At 43.0% G+C, this 17,009-nt stretch overlaps 1 protein-coding gene across 14 annotated transcripts in view; it reads right to left on the bottom strand.

The window, feature by feature from the left end:
- Window positions 1-532: 532 nt before the first annotated feature.
- SPAG9 (sperm associated antigen 9) overlaps window positions 533-17,009 on the bottom strand; it is a 113,969-nt gene continuing 97,492 nt past the window's right edge. For 8 of the 14 annotated variants that reach the window (XM_036033728.1, XM_036033730.1, XM_036033729.1 and 5 more), the window contains 7 exons: window positions 14,514-14,662; window positions 13,354-13,525; window positions 11,099-11,212; window positions 9,769-9,807; window positions 8,687-8,863; window positions 5,807-5,956; window positions 533-1,734 (listed from right to left, as the gene is read on the bottom strand). In XM_036033728.1, the coding sequence (XP_035889621.1) occupies window positions 1,619-1,734; window positions 5,807-5,956; window positions 8,687-8,863; window positions 9,769-9,807; window positions 11,099-11,212; window positions 13,354-13,525; window positions 14,514-14,662 (917 nt within the window). In that variant the 3' untranslated portion in view covers window positions 533-1,618. Of the gene's footprint in view, window positions 1,735-5,806; window positions 5,957-8,686; window positions 8,864-9,768; window positions 9,808-11,098; window positions 11,213-13,353; window positions 13,526-13,569; window positions 14,308-14,419; window positions 14,663-17,009 lie in introns of those variants that run through there. The other 6 variants (XM_028522104.2, XM_028522105.2, XM_028522111.2 and 3 more) reach the window with 2 other exon arrangements.

Raw genomic sequence — 17,009 nt, 5'->3', positions numbered from 1 at the left:
ACCTGGCCGCACTTCTACTGCGCACACGACGTGCTTGCAGACACACGTGCCCAGCGGATCCAAAGGCCTCCTCCGGCTCTTTAAATCTCATGTATTTCATAATCTAGCAGAATTACGTATATGCTCAGGAGACACCGGTGCACTTCCACAGACACCCTCACGGCAGTTCAGGGAAGTCCCTGGAACTTCAGAGCGCCTAGACAGGCGGGCCGCGGGCCTGCTTTCTTTACTTTCACGTAGTCCTTCTGATGAGGGGTCTTATCCAATAGGTTTACATTTTTTAAAAAAGCACTTAAATTTGTACTTAGCTTTGCTTAAAGTAATGAAAAAAACATGGTAAATCACACATTTTCAAGAAGCGTGAGAGGGAAAAAACGGCAGCATGATGGTTCCTTAAGAACTCGCTGCACAAGGGGGCGACAGACCCAGGCTGCAGCTCTGAACGGGCACCGGGAGGGAAGGGATGTCGCGGCGACGGCTACTCCACGGAGTCTCGGCTTTGTCGTCTTGCCCTTCAGAGTCCTCCTCTTCAAAGACGGCATGTTCATCTTGCAGGGGCATAAAAGCTCAAGGGTGTCATTTACATACAAAATACCGAGTGCAGGCTGTCCTGCAGTTGTACACAGAACGAGGGGAAACACCGTCTCTAACCAAGTCCCTCGCCCCCTTCACTGGCCGCGCCCCCCCCCCCACTACAGCTTCACTGCTACGAACCGGCAACGGCAGTCCAAGAGCAATGAGTAAACAGGTCAATTTTTTACATGAAAAAACGCATCCAACCACTACCATCTGCTAGTGCAACAAATCCAAAACACAATTTCCTTTTTAAAAATCCTCCCACTGCTGATGCCTGTCTTCTAAGCCTCGTAAGTATGAACCTTTCAGACGTATTAGTATGAAAATGAGTGAAACTAACTAGTCTCAAAAAAAAAAATCTCAGAATATTCAGAGAAGCAAGCCTCATAAACTTTAGAGCTCTATTAAGTCAGAAATAGGAAACATTTATTTAAATAGTGTAGTCTTCATTTCTTTAATATAAAACCCCCCAAATCTGATGAAAACAAAGTTTTTATATACCATATAAACAAGATTTGTCAGGTTTGAAAGTGAAAGTTAAAGCAATTTACAGTTAGCGTTTAGCCCTCTCGGGACACTTAGATAAATCCCGATAATCCACCCAATATTAGTTTGTGTCAATTTTATAGTACATTGGGGGGAACTTGACTATTGTACTTAATGGTACAGTTTCATTTACCAAGTATTTCCATTAATTCCATTATTAGTGATAGCTAAAAAGTGACCCCGTCAAATGAAGTGAGTGACATTAGTTGTGGCAGAATAAACCACATCCGGATTGCTTTTTGTAAGTCACCAGTTTGCAGACAGTAAACATTCTTTGATTTGTTCATAATATACTGAAATTGCCAATAACACTGGTGCAGTAAAACAGCTAGTCCTGGTATTGTTACAGTAAGACAGATTCTGTACAGTTAACAGGGAAAAAATGCTCATGTTATGTGGTGAAACTCCTTTCACGAAGAGAGCATTAAATGAAGAGGACGAGGGGGAGAAACCATGCAGAAGAGGCGGCCTCCTGGCTCCGCCTGGGTCCACGGGCTCACTCACTGCCATACATCACTTGCCACACTATCAAGTGACTCCTTTCCGCTCTGGCAACAGAAGGTTCAAGCGGAAGATCCTCTCCCAGAAGTTCTGATTCTCCGCCTTCGTCACCTGGGGGATGATGATAAGGAGACTGAAGTTAGGGTGAGCAGGCAATATGCAGGCTGACGCACGTCAGGCGTGATGCTCGGTGGGTGCATGGACCCGCGCACCCAGCCTGCCTGACTCCCCTCGCAGACAGCACGTGAAGAGAGGTGCCATGACCAAACTCTTCACTGCCTGACTTCTGAGAAGGCTAATTCACTTTTCAGACGACACCTGAAACAGTGAGTTCACTATACTATGCTGGAGACTCATCCCAACATGCCTGCATACTGAAGATCAAAGAAATGGGAGCTGCCCTGGCTGGAGTGACTCAATGGATTGAGTGCCGGCCTGTGAACCACAGGGTCGCCGGTTAGATTCCCAGGCTATGGCACATGCCTGGGTGGTGGGCCAGGTCCCCAGCAGGGGGCGCATGAGAAGCAACCGCACACTGATGTTTCTCTTCCTCTCTTTCTTCCTCCCTTCCCCTCTTTAAAAATAAATAAGTAAAACCTTAAAAATAAAAACAAAAACAAAAAGAAACGGGAGCTAAGAAGGCGAAGCTGTCCAATTCTGTCTTTATCCAAAATGGACAGTCTACTCTTGTCTATTGCCAACTAAGAACTGCGACTAGATAGCATTATAAATGTGAAAGCGTGGGACAGACCCCCCACACTAGCTAAACCTGAACAATCCCTGCTTGCTGTCAGTGACACTGAAGTTCCCCAGTCCAAGAGAACCGACACAAGCCCAGGGACACTCATTACCTCCCCGCAGCACTAGGAGATGGCAGATTCATCACATAACATACTGCTTTTCCCATGCTTTTCAAGTTCAGGATGGGCAATAAACTAACAGCGTATGGTGGGGATGAAGAGATGAGGCCGAGGTACAAACAGGCTAGGGTTCCTTCCAGGAGTAGCTGAGTGAATTGGCAAATGAGGCCCCGATCAAAGGCGCGGCAAGGCCCACGCCAGCATGCCAGACTTCTTGCTACAAGGGCGCATCAGTCAGTTTTGCTGCTGCAGAACTGGGTTATTCTAACACAACCCAGTGACAACTCATCTAGTGGGACAGATTCTTCAGCAGAGTATCTACCAACTTGTGTAACAAAGGGCAAAGCTATAACACTGATGGAGAAGAATTCTGTAATGTGTCTCACCTGAATTTCAGCTGAGCAAACAAGAAAACACTGATACTGTCAACTAGAAACAGTGAAAAAGATGAGCATTTCTTTCTGCAGGCCAAACCCTCCCTTACCCACCCCCCTAGTGGCTTTTCCGGAGCGACACCACACTGTGGAGAGGAGCACGCTGTAAAGGCTCAAGGAAAAATCTGGTTTCTGAACTGAAATATAATCAGGTAGTTAGAATGTAAAAAATTAAGTTTGCTTTTTCAATTTTTTAAAACTACAATGATAATGACGTTAATTGGCTGAGACAAAAGATTTTTGGCATTTGTTTTTGAGTTGTTTTTATCCTGAAGGTTGTTTTTAAAATTACTGTTTCAAGCAGATAGTTCCAATTATGATGGATGCAAAGAGGCCCAGTCTAAGACACATCATTATTAAAAAGCCAAATGTTAAAGATAAAGAGAGACTCTTAAAAGCAAAAGAAAAGAAATTAGTTACCAGATGGTTGCCAGATGGGAGGGGGAGGGGGAGAACCGGTGAAGAGGTGAGGGGACTGAGTACCAATAGGTAGTCACTGAATAGCCACAGGGATGTCAAGTACAGTGGATGTCGGAAATGGAGCAGCCCAAGAACTTATATTCATGACGCACGGACATGAACAATGGTGGGGGGACTGCCTGAGGGAGTGGGGGGTGCTGGGTGGAGGGGGGCAAAGGGGGGAAAAATTAGGACAAATGGAATAGCACAATCAATAACATATAATTTAAAAAAGAAAAAGAAAAAGAAATAAAATTACCATATTTCCTAAGGCCTCTACATCCTTAATTAATTCATTAAATATATGGAACTGTTGCCCTAACCAGTGTGGCTCAGTTGGTTGGGCATCACTCTGCAAAGCAAAAGGTCGCCAGATCGATTCCCAGTCAGGGCACATGCCTGAGCTATAGGTTCGGTGCCCAGCTGGGGCGCATATGAGAGGCAACAGATTGATGTTTCTCTTTCACATTGATGTTTCTCTCCCTCTCTTCCTCCCTCCTTACTCCTCTATCTGCAAATAAGTAAATAAAAATCTTAAAAAAAAAAAAGAAAGAAAGAAAAAAAAGAATTGGCCCTGGCTGGTGTGGCTCAGTGGATTGAGCATGGGCCGAGAACCAAAGGGTCACCAGTTCGCTTCCCAGTCAGGGCACACGCCTGGGTTATGGGCCAGGTCCCCAGTGGGGGCCACATGAGAGGCAACCACACACTGATGTTTCTCTCCCTCTCTCTTTCCCTCCCTTTCCCTCTCTAAAACTAAATAAATATTTTAAAAAAGAAGATATCTTTTAAAAAATATTAGATTGTTGGGATATGTTTCTCATTGGTAATATATTATGGGAAATGAAAAAAGGAAAAGAAACCAAAAAGATCAAATTGAAATTTAAAAAATATACTACTGAAATTTACTTAAGCTCAGACAAATCTGTTTTTCAGGCTGGATTATGTAGAGACACTGACAAACCTGGTAAATAATTTTTATGATATTTCCAGAATCCACAATGTTAAAAGATTTTCGTGGAACTGGAAGAACTACAAAGATATTTTATTCACCTAAAGTACTTTGTATGGTCCCCACTGCCACGCCACAGCTCACAGAGAGCTCCAGGAGCCGCCCCCGCTGAATGAAGTCCCTCTTTAAAGAGGAACTCCGCACCGATTGCCAATTACTTAAAACACGTTTCTCGGAGCGTGCGGTGGGTGAGGGGCCGTGACGGCGCTGACCCTTCCCCACTCCTGCCCCTTTGTACACTTCACCCAGCCACACACTCCCCTCGTTTCCCTAGTCTTGTCTCTCCAATCCGCCTGCCACACACATCCAATCACACTGCTCTTTTGTTAAGGCTTCCAATAGTTTTCCTTTGCTTTAAAGATAAAAATACAAACTACTTAATGAGGTATATAAAGGCCTCCTATAATGCAGCCACCCTCCTGTCTGGATTTGTCTTCGGTCAAATCTGCACTTGCTTCTACTCCAAACTCTAGTCATGTTAAACGTTTTTCTTTAATTAAGGTGGCTTCACATTTCCAAACTTTTGGTCAAGCTATTTTCTTACCTTAGAATGCCAATCTCCCCAGGACCCCCATTCCGTTCCCAATTCTTTCTTTTTTTCTTTTTAAATCCTCACCAGGGATATTTTTTCATTGCTTTTTAGAGACCGAGTAAGGGAGAAACATCGATGTTAGAAGGAAGCATCAATTGCTTGCCTCCTGTATGCACCCAGACAGGGGACGGAACCCACAGCCTAGGCATGTGCCCTGACTGGGAACTGAACCTACAACCTCTTTGCCGCGGGAGGATATTCCAAACAATTGAGCCACACTGACCAGGGCGCTAACGCAGTTCTTTAGACCAACATTATTCGGCGTTGAGTCACCTCGAGCATCACTTCTGACTTCCTTCCTCCCCTGTCCTCCTCCGTCAGAGCACCTCTACCCCTGCCGCTTGCCAACACTATCTCCGCACTGTCCTCCAACCACCGGAGGGAGACTTCGGTCTCAAGATTAAGGCTGACAGGCACATAATTAATGTTGATTAAGGTGAAAAAATGAACAAATGAAATCAATTTTGATGCAAACAACACTTTATAAAGTATTTTTATTTCTCTGTTTGCAGGTGAGAAAACTGAGGTTCTGGGAGGTAGAATGCCCAAGATCTTCTGACCTCATCACATGCAATGCAATATATGACCAAACCCTGACATTTTCTAAAGCTGCTTCAAGCAAAACAAATACATCTTAGTATAAAAACACTAAATAAACAAAGAAAAAAGAAAAGGAGGAAAAAAGATATATCGAGTCCTTTTCCAAGTAAGGAATTTAAAGAGGAAACCTCTTAGAAATCACTTATTAAAGAGGTTTCTTGTTTCCTCTGGGTGACAACCCGAGTCGCAGAGCGCGGCGGAGCCCGAGCCCCCAGAACCGCCGGCTTACCCATTCGGAAGTCGATGTAGCCCTCGCCTCCACTGATGACAAGCATAGACTTCAAGGGCGTCTGGCTGCCAGGCTCCTGTGCAGATGGCCCTGCTTTGTCACCTGTCAGATCTGTGCCACTAGGGCCACTCTGTGGGCTGACAACTTGACCTATTTATACAGGAACAAATCAATATTACTTATCACTGACTGGGGAGGGGAGACTCATTTTTTTCTGAATATTTTCAGAAAGTTGAACCAGAAGGCAAGCATATCCTCATACAACCAAAGTACTGGGCATGCTAGACGCCTCTGCACGATCAGAAAACATCTACAAAGGCCGTAAGAGCCCCATTTGAAAATCTAGATGAAACCATTTTATACCAAAGCAGACACGGGTCCAAAATCCAGCACGGAATCCGTGTTCGGCCAGGCTGGTCTCAGCTGTCTGCTTCAGACTGTTACAGTCCGTATCGTCTGAGCTGAGGGACAATGGAAAGGTCTCTCCCTGGCCGGCTACTTGTGCATTTGTGTAAAAGACTAAGAAAAGTCTTCACCTTGAGCCTTATGGGTTTGGGTATTCCTAATTGATATTATTTTTCAAATCCATGGTTTTCCTCTCATATGGAAGAAAAGTATGCCTTATTTTTATTTTTAATTTAGATTATACAAATAAAATTACCAGTAAATGTGTCATTTGTTTAAGTTCTAAGGTAGAATCCTGGAGCGTGACATGGCGGGAGAGAAACCTTCAAATACCATTCACACTATAATCTCTAAAACATCCCTCTTAGAAAGCTTTGACTGCAGGGTATTTACTTGTCTTTTCTTGCCAGAATCTACTGTCCTTTGGTCAAACTGCACAGACCATGCTTCTAGGACACACAGAACACAGCCCTATGACGTGACACACTTTTAAAAATTAATTTACGCTCAAACTGGGTAGGACGGTTTGATGTATTCCCGGAGTGTCTCATTCGTGCATTACTCAATTATACTCCGGAGGAAATCAGGCCTGCCAGAGAAAACTGTTAGCAGGCTAGCCAGCTCTGCCACAGAAGCAAGAACACGGAAGTATGACAGTAAGGCCAGCCTGCACGGTTTAATCCTTAGGGCCAACTGGTCAACAATGTTGCCAAATCTACTTCTAGATTTATACCCAACAGGAAAGTCCTCCCCATGTCTACAGGAAGGTCTGCTGCAGTATTATTTTTAATATGGGAGGGGGGTGTCCGAGAGGTCCATCAATAGAAGAATGGAACCCACTTATTCAGATATTGGAACACAGTTCATTGAATGTACTAGATTTTTATGTATAAACTTAACAAATCTCAAAAATGAGAAGGAAGTTGCAAAAGAATACACGTACCACAACATTTAAATTAAATTCAAAAGCACAAAAATACTATACACTGTTTATAGAGACTATGTCAAATGTAGGAAAAGTAGAAAAACATGGGCAGGATAATGGTTCCAGATGGAGAAGGCAAGGCAGTGAAACTGGAGGGATATAAAGGAGACTCAGAGGGGACTCCATGACACATTTTTTCTTTCTTTAAGAAAGCAAGAAAACACTATTACCAGCAGTTCCGTATTTGGGACTTTATCCTAAGGAAATAACTATACAAAATATACAAGATCTGTGCTTCGGGAAGCTCACTACCCCGCTGCTAAGAATACGGAGTGGCCAGGTACCACGTGCCAGCCCTGCACTATGTACACTAATCACCTCATCTTTGGGACACCCTTGGGAAAATAAGTGTGATGGCTAATTTTATGTGTCAATTTGGCTATGCTATGGTGCCAAGATATTTGGTCAAATTCCAGTCGAGATATTGCCATGAAGGTATGATTAACATTTAAATCAGCGGGCTTTGAGTCAAGCGGATTACTCTCCAAACAGTGAGCAGGTCTCATCCAATCAGCTGTTGATCTTAAGAGGAAAAAATAGCCCAACCAAGGAAGAGGGAGCTGTGCCTCCAGACTGCTTTTGCACTCGAGCTGCAATATTAACACTTTCCTGGGTCTCCAGTATGCCCGCCTGCCCTGCAGATTTTTAAATAAGCCAGCCTTCACAGTCACACAAGCCAACTCCTTAAAATAAATAAATAAAAGCATCTCCCCTTGCTCCTCCCTCTCCTCTGTCCCTCTCCCTCCTCTCTGTCACCTCCCCCAACCATTGGTTCTGTTTCTCTGAAAAACCCTAACTAATACACTGAGAAACTACTATTTCCAATATTACACAGTTGGTTGGTGTGGCAACTAACTTGCCTCTTATGGGGGAAAAATTCAAAACAGGTCCTGATTACAGATCAGGTGAAGTAACATCATTTTAGTGTTCTCAACGGAGAGAACATTTTCATCAGACATCACCACGACTGCCTTTCATCTCTAGATGGTACTTTATAGTCCCCAAAGTACTCTCATTAGTGTTCACAACAAATGAGGTTGGCAGAGAGCAGATACCACGTCCACTTAAGGAACCGAGGAAATGAGTCTCAGAGGTTAAGTGACTTGTTCAAAGTAACAGGCAGGCAGGCAGTGCAGCGGAGGGCCGGAGCACATTCTCCGAGCCTCCCTGCACAAAGCTTTGGTGACAGGGGCTTCCTTCTCCCTTATTAAGCGTAGACCATTTTGGGTATTCTCTGGTGACAAAATAATAGCATTGCTTTTCAAAAGTAAGCAGATTTCTTAAATAAAAAAAAATCAAGAAGTTTGTTTTGGGGGGTGGAGGAGATTCCAAAACAATTTCATTCAGGTAACCCTACAGCGCTTTATTCCTACCTCTCTTATAGAACTCTTTGTATTTTATAGTGAAATCATCTGCAATTCCAGCACTTTGCATCTGAGTGGAACCAAGGGACAAAAGACAAAGACACACAACTTCCGAATCGCACTCACCTGGGACTGCTACAAAGAATTTCACAGCATCCCGATGCCCGTGGAAGCAGAGCTGTGCATGTGCCATTGAACAATAGGGTATAAATGTCCCTGGGGTCACTTTATCACTGTTTTCATCACCATACACCCGAATCACGCTTCCAGGACGATTTCCTGGTGCTCCTGAGGTTTTATTTGCTGCAATGGAAAAACCAAATACCAAATATTTTCTCTAGAAAATAGTGATGATGCAAGAGGTTACTGGTTAATCCTTATGATATTATCTAAAAGCTACAGCCAGTTGAGGTAAAACGAAGGCAGCAATGCCAAATCAAGACAAAGCTGGAAAAAAAAGATACATAGCATGCTAGTTGCTTTTAAGTACTTCAGTAAATGGAGTAGGGGATTTTGCCAGTCTAGCAATAACTAAGCTTACTTTTAAACACATCTATTAATTTTTGAAAATCATTTTAGTTAACAAAAGAAGACATTTGAATCTTAGGCGTGTGTTTTGTTTTTTAATCCTCATTTTAGAAAGCTAGCCAGTTACATAGTATAAAGGAAATGGGTATATTTTTAAATAAAAATTTTATACTTTATCTTCTGGTTTGTCTCCCCTGTGGTAAGAATATCCCTTGCAGGGAGTGGTAAAGAATTGTGCTTAAAAGGACCCAGCCACTACGACAGGGTGGCCTTGATTCACAGCAGACCAACGATTTGCTGGATTGTTTTAGAATGACCAGACTCACAAAGCATCCCCATTCCATGGGCCAGTAAGTGGATGGAAGAAACGTGATTGGTAACAAGAGTAAACAATGTAGATTAATGACAGTTTTAAGAGATGTTTTGTGTTTTTATTGGCAGGAAAAAAAGTCTGAAAGAAAGGTCAGCTGCAACAAAAGATGATAAATAGACTAAGCTGCTGCGCAGTGGTTTGGTGGCCATGTAACAGACATCAGAAACAACAAAAAACGCCTGCTGCGAGGCAGTGGCTGCGAGTGGATGACATTTAGGAACATTCAGAGGGATCTAGAGACGTGGGAACAGCCTCACAGTGGCTACCAGAAGCCAGGAGGAAGAGCCGGTTCAGCATCTGCACTTACCCCTCAGCCCCAGTAAACGTCCCTGGTGGAGGATTACAGCTACAGCGAGAGAGGAGGAGAGGGGACATGGAGAGGTGCACGACAGGGGGAGAAGAATTACTATGGGCCACCACTCTCAGCGTCTTCCATCTGGCAGCTGGGTGCCCAAAGCTCCTAGCCAAATGCAACTTGGTATAATACCAAGTAATACTCAAAAGTTCTTACCAAAGCCTCTCTCTAGAATTTCACTGCTCAAAAAGTACAATTTTTAATTAGCTGGTTTTGTTTTGCTTAATCAAAAAGCAACTTCAGTGCTTCATAATTTAACGAGAACTTAATTAATGGAGAGCGTTTCCTAAGTGCTAACATCCCCCTCCCCACCTCCCATCTAAAGAAAATCCTGTTCAGGGCTGGCTTTAGCTCGAGTGGTTGCTTCATCATGACAGACACTGAAAGAAATCCTGTTTAAAGTAACAATGCTAAAATGGAACTCTCTGTTATAGAGAGCTGAAGTGAACTCTGGGGATATCCTAGGGTCTCTCAGGATGTAAGTGGTCTAAACACGTAGACTTATACTGTTTAAGAAGTTAGGTTCCCTAAAGGCTCCAAACACACCGCCTTCCACTCCCCCTTCCTTTCCTCTGAAAAACGGTAAGACGATTCTGAGGTGCCTATTAACTCATTTTATGGACTCAGGGCACTTGTTTTCAAACCACTGCATGCCCACGAATCTTGCAACACGAAAACATTTATTTAATGAATGGTCAATGTAATGGAACATAACATGAGAAACACACAATGCATATTTTGTTCACAAAAATAATAATAATGGGACATAATATAAAGAACGTACAATGTACGTTTTGTTCACATTATTTTCAAATACAGGCTGGATGACCTGTCTCCCGCATAAGGAGGGCTTGCTGACCTCCTGAGAAACTTCTCCCATGACGTTTTCTAAACCGTGAGTAAGCCAAATGGGATATCCTAAGCTCCCTGCCAGGGAGAATGTGAAAAACCAGGATGAATGCCAGTAGGGTCGCTGAATGCTGCTGTAATAAAGCGGAGCGGAAACAGCACTGTTACTCCTGAGCTGAAATAAAGCTTCTCAGAAAGAAAAGCTTTTTGTTATAAGTACTGGTCCCGACATATGGGAACTGTCATTTGTTACAGTTTGTAAGTTCCACGGGAAGAGTGAAGGAACAGCGGTCAGACGTTTGCCACCAGCTTGGTGTTCTGAGCTACCCGAGTTGCCGATACCAAGACAACGCCTTATGCCTGGACCCCGGACGTGAGCACTCCCTCCACTCGCCCGCCTGTACTGTGACCGTCAGGAGAAAAACATACTTACTTTCTGTCAGTGGGATGGAGATAATGACACCGTTTCCTGTCCCCACCCACAAACGATTGCAAGACACCATGAGGGCTGTGATCCTCACAAAAGAGAAGCCCAGTTTTCCAGTACCTGTACAGCAGGGGGAGACATTTCATTGAGAAACTGGAGCAGATGACATTTTCGATTACCACTCCCTCCAAGCAGTGAGCTAATGTAACAGGGAAAATGTGACCAGAACCACTTGAATGTTCCCTGAAGGGACATGTCAAAGCAAATTCTCATTTGGCTTTATCACCTATGGGTAATGGGGGAAAAAATCTAAACGTGGCTGGCATTACATGATCATTAGAAGTAAAATACTGTGGCTCAGGTAATATGACACAGGATTTAATTACGGAACTGCAAAACACAAAACACAAAAACAAAAACAAAACCCTCAATAAAAAGTGTTTACTAAAACAGGAAGTCAAATGTCCTTCCAATTTATAAGCTGAAAAAGTTCTGGCTTGCCTTAAATTTCTTTGCATAGGTAAAAACAATCTTTGCTAACAAAATCAACATTCTTTCCTTGTTCATATATTTAGGTTTGACAGCAGTTTAGCAATTTTAGGAAACCGTAGACATAATTTAGGGAGAATCAACGCACTTTTATATTTCAAGGGAATTTTTATAAATTATCTTATTTCTAGGATTTAAGAAGCCAAATCATTAAACAGATAAATACACTTAAGACAAACAGCATTTAGCCCTGGCTGGTGTGGCGTGGTGGGTTGAGTGCCGGCCTATCCCCCAAGGGGTCACCAGTTCAGTTCTGGTCAGGGCACATGCCTGGGTTGCGGGCCGTGTCTCTGGTTGGGAGTGTGCCAGAAGCAACCACACACTGATGTTTCTCCCCCTCTCTTTCTCCCTCCCTCCCCTTCTCCCTAAAAGGAAATAAATAAAATCTTAAAAAAAAAAAGACAAACAGCATTTAGTCACTCAAGTTCTACTTTTACAAACTCAGGGTATGATCATAGAATCACAGTATTAGAAGAAGTCTTAACTCTATTCAGTTTATACCTATGGTCAAAGTTTATCCTTGAAATTAGTCTGTATCTGTGTGTACATATGTCTGATTCCAGGGAGAGCACACAGGTTAAAAACCACTGATGCTGCTCAGCCTCTCTTCATAAAGGAATCATTAACGATATCCCTAAAAGTCATATAACCCTGCATTAGGAGCTAAGGAACAGGCCCAAAATGGTTACTGCCCTTCATGGGGTTTGTGGTCTGTGGGACAGGGAGATAGGAAACAAGAATCACATAAAACCAGTGTAAACTCAATGACAAGCCCACAAAGAAACAGCGTAAGAGCCCTGACCAGTATGGCTCAGTGGATTAAGTGCCAGCCTGCGAACCAAAGGGTTGCTGGTTCAATTCCCAGTCAGGGCACATGCCTGGGTTGCAGGCCAGGTCCCCAGTCGGGGGGTGTGTGAGAGGCAGCCACACCATGGATGTTTCTCTCCCTTTCTCCCCCCTGCTCTCTAAAAACAAACAAACAAATAAATTTAAAAAAACCTCTTTAAGTGAAATAAAATAAAACAATGGAAGGAAGGAAGGAAGGAAGGAAGGAAGGAAGGAAGGAAGGAAGGAAGGAAGGAAAGTGGTTCTTAATCAAACTGGGAGATAAGAAAAGGTCCCCTCTGGCTGTCATATGTAAGCTATGGTCTGAAAGCCAAGTAAACAGGGACCAAGAACTTCTCGGGCAGAGGATACAGTACATGTGAGGGCCCTGAAATAGGAAGGAACTTGCTGAGTTTGGATCAGTGAGAGTGTGGGCCTGTACGGGTAGTACAGAGTGAGGAGAGTGGTCCGGGCCACTTAAATTCCTTTGTCACGCCACAAATGTCACCTCAGGTAAAGACAGTAGTATTCCAAAACTGGCTGGATTTATGTAAGTGGAAGTATATAAGTGGTGATGGTGCACATGGCTTACTACACAGAGAACAGGCCGGAGTGGAAACGGGAGATTCGTGGTTATCCAGGCAGGAAAGGATGGTGGCCTGGTACGGGGACGGTAGAGATAAACAAGTAACTGATTTAAGATAATTCTGGAGGCAGAGTTGACAGTTCCCCACAGGGCAGGTGAAGGATCTGTCTGACACTTTTAGTGATTTAAGAGCTCACTATTCCTCAGGCAACTGATTCATTGGTTCCACCCAGCATTTGAGAACATTTAAAAATAAAACATTTTCTTTAATTGACAAAAATAAGATGATCTGGAAGCTTACCTAACATTTTGCTTACATAAGGCTCAATGTCCACATCCTGCAGGTGTTGATAAGTGTGTGCATGATAGAGACGGAGTGTGGAATCCAGGCGGATGGAGACCCACACGCCGTCACCCACCCATGCGAGCTGCCGCACCTGGCTCTCCTTCCTGGGATGTGCATCAAATGATTTCTAGAGAAGATTGTTCAACCACAACATTACTTTCATTAGGTACGAGTTTGTGTTTAAAAACAGTGCTAATCTGCACAAAAATTTGGCAGAATGTGTATTAAAAGAGAAGTTTAACTAGTGTTCACTAAATACGATCATTCCTCTGTACACAATAGCTTCTATCCCAGATTGCAAAACAAAATGAAGTACAAAGAACTAAAGGATGCTCAATTTTAACTGTACAGGCCACTGACTTATGGAAGCAATACCGGCACACCCATGCTGTGTGTCAGCATTCAACAAAAAGACTAAATTTGATCTCAAGTTTCTGGGGGATGCAGAGTAATACATGAAGTAAGATCCTGTTTGTAATTAAACAAAAAGGAGCCTGCATCGCTGCATGTGTGTGTATGTATTAATCTGAATGCAAGAAACAGATCTGAAAAATAAACACCAAATGGTTAACTTTGGGCTTTTTGGGTAAGAGGATGAGATTTGGGATGAAAGGAAGAGGCCTTTCACCTTGAAATTTTCCTGCTTTAAGTTTTCTTTAAAAAAAAAAAGTAGAATTGTTGCAAAGCTTTTTTAAAAGAAAGCAATACGAAGAAGCTTTTGTTTTTGCAACAAACACTTATTGCGATCTTACTTCTCAGTCTTTCACACACATGCAGGTTGGCATAAATATGTGTGGGATAGCAGAGACTTGGGGATTCTCCTTCGCCACAACCCATAATTAAACAAGTCAAGAACCACATACTCAAACAATACATGTATGCATCTATGGATATTGAGACATTATGGATATTTAAACATTTGTGTTAATCCTCTTCTTTAAAAAAAATGCTTCCTATCCTCAAAGTCAAAAGTAGCAAGATGTCATCAACGTATCACTGAAGTACTCTAAAATATACAGATTCAAAAATAGTTTCGAAAGAAGCTGAAAATAATTAGTCTTAGGATCTTCAGGAAAAACAAATTCATTAAGCAGAGAAAACATGGGTTAACTTGCCTCTATTTTCATGGCCTTCGGCTGAACCACATAGATTTTGTTCCGGTAACCACACCAGACTTTGTCATGCACCACGGTCATGCAGCGAATGGAGTGGTGAGGCCGTCCAAGGTCGAGCAGGTGATAGTTTGACAAATCCCACTGCCCATCTTTAAAGTAAGAAATAGATTATTAGTTACTGCATACCACCTTTTACTGAACTTTAACACAAGAAAGATTCTATCAGGGTGTATAATTAAATTTATTCATGAAGCACCCCCAAATACTATGTACTCAGTTTATCTTTTATTTGTAGAAATTGAGTTTCTCTCATTCTATAAACTGCAAAGCTGGAAGAGACCTCAAAGGTCATCCAATCTAACCTGCCACCCAGTACCTGGGCCCACATACTCTCAACAGCAGTGACGTGCTAAACCAGTTACAAGTTATTTATAATAACATTTTAAGAATTAGAAGGGATTAAAATTATTTGGGGGATACTCTGTCTTACTCACTTGCATTTTGATGTACTTTCTGGGGCAGAAGTCAAGGGCGACTTCAGGAACTGTGTGTGCTATCATTTGGTGTTGACAGAGCACAAATGAGAGCCAACCACTGGAAGCTGGCTCTGCCCAAACGGTTTCGGGGAGAGAAAACATCCTGCCTACAAAGCAGCTGCTGCACTTTGAGAGAGCTGGAAGCGCCAGAAAAGCACCCCCTCCCCTGTCTGAAGTCTGCCTCCCCATGTATAACCGCTGACCTATTAGTCTAAAGTTTTGCCCAGTGGAAACGGAATAAATGCAGCCCAACTTCTTTATTACTGCCCCATCTTCTTTCTAAGCAAGCATTCTTGGCACATGTTAATGGACCCTTCATCCTAACTCTTCTTTGCCCACATCTATTTAACACTGACTATCGACAGAGTGGAGCCCTGCTCTGGACACTCATTTCTATGAGGCTGAAGATGCTAAGTACCTCACACTGAGTTTGTAGCCAGCCTTTGAGTAAGTCTTACTTTTCAGTCTCCTCCATCTTACTTTTCTGAGCCCACACGCAGAACTTAGCATTTTTTAAAATTAAATGTACTTTACTTGTCTTGCCATCAATATAATTTTGGATTCAGTTTATCAAAACATTTACTATTCCATTTTTCCCAAGCTCTTCCATTTACTAGCTGAGGGACTAAGACACTCTGCCTCAGCCCCCTCATCTACACAGGGAGGAGGAGAGCAGAAGGCCCGCCCGAGGTCTGTGAGGGTTGTGACCCGAGCCCGTGAAGGGCCTGAACAGAGGCCGTGCGCTCTTTCTGCCGCGCAGCCACTACCCAGAAACCTCTAGTTCCCAGTCAGTCGGTCATAAAGCTGCTGAAGCACTCCTGTCCACCTCACATTTTTCCAAGCCCAAAGGGACATGAGACTTGGGAAAAGCCTTGCTAAAAGCTGAATTTAGTATATCTACATTTTTCTATTTCCCTGATCTAGTCATCTAGCAGGTAGGAAATGAAGTATCATTTTGGGTTGATACATGTGCCAAAGAGTTATGAAGTGCTACAAGCTCAATTCCCTTAATTCATTCAAGGTAGGTTTTCTGACCCCAACACCCCTCCGCCTGTAGACGTAGAAACACTGGTTCTAAAGGGAAAGAAGTAACAGCCCTGACCGATGTGGCTCAGTTGTTTGGGCGTCCTTCTGCAAAACAAAGGGTCACCAGTTCCATTCCAGGGCAAGGCACATGCCTGGGCTGCAGGTTCAGCCCCCAGTTGGGGCACGTGTGAGCGGCAACCGGTCAATGTTTCTCTTACACTGACATTTCTCTCCCTCTCTTTCTCCCTCCCTTCCCCTCTCTCTCCAGAAATAAATACATAAAATCTTTTAAAAAATAATCTGGGGCAGGGAAGAATATAAACAACATGATATAAAAATGATTAAACCTTAACCCAATTAAAAGTTATTTTTAAATACTTAACCAAATGCAAGTGGATGCAAATTATTTTTTCAATACTGGAAAAAAGAAAACATATCCTCTCACTAAATTTCTTCCAACTGAGTAGGTGTATGAGTGGAAAGCCAGCACCTCTACACCGCATTACACAAGAGGACCGTGAAATGATCAACTGCTTGCTCGTTATGGTACACTTATCTTCACTGCGGTCTACTACTAATGGTTACACCTCTAGGCAGGCACTCACTCGTTTACTGCTGTCACACAGTGTTAGCATCAGGTTAAACCTTTATTTTCTCTCCCCTTCAGCATCATTTCTTTAAAACATAAGAAACCAGCCCTGGCTGTGTGGCTCAGTGGACTGAATGCTAGTCTGCGAATGGAAAGGGCTGGTTCGATTCCCACCCAGGGCACAAGCCTGGGTCGCAGGCCAGCTGGGGGTTTGCACTGATGTTTCTCTACTTTTCTTTCTCTTCTCCCCCCACCCAAAAGTAAATAAATAAAAAAAATTAAATCTGCTTTTTAAAAATAAAAATGAAACATAGACTAATCTGCTTGAAAGTGCTTTCACGAAAC

The sequence above is a fragment of the Phyllostomus discolor genome, chromosome 8 (genome assembly GCF_004126475.2).
Source record: "Phyllostomus discolor isolate MPI-MPIP mPhyDis1 chromosome 8, mPhyDis1.pri.v3, whole genome shotgun sequence".
NCBI classification, from domain to species: domain Eukaryota; kingdom Metazoa; phylum Chordata; class Mammalia; order Chiroptera; family Phyllostomidae; genus Phyllostomus; species Phyllostomus discolor.
This window is presented reverse-complemented; position numbering and strand designations above follow the sequence as displayed.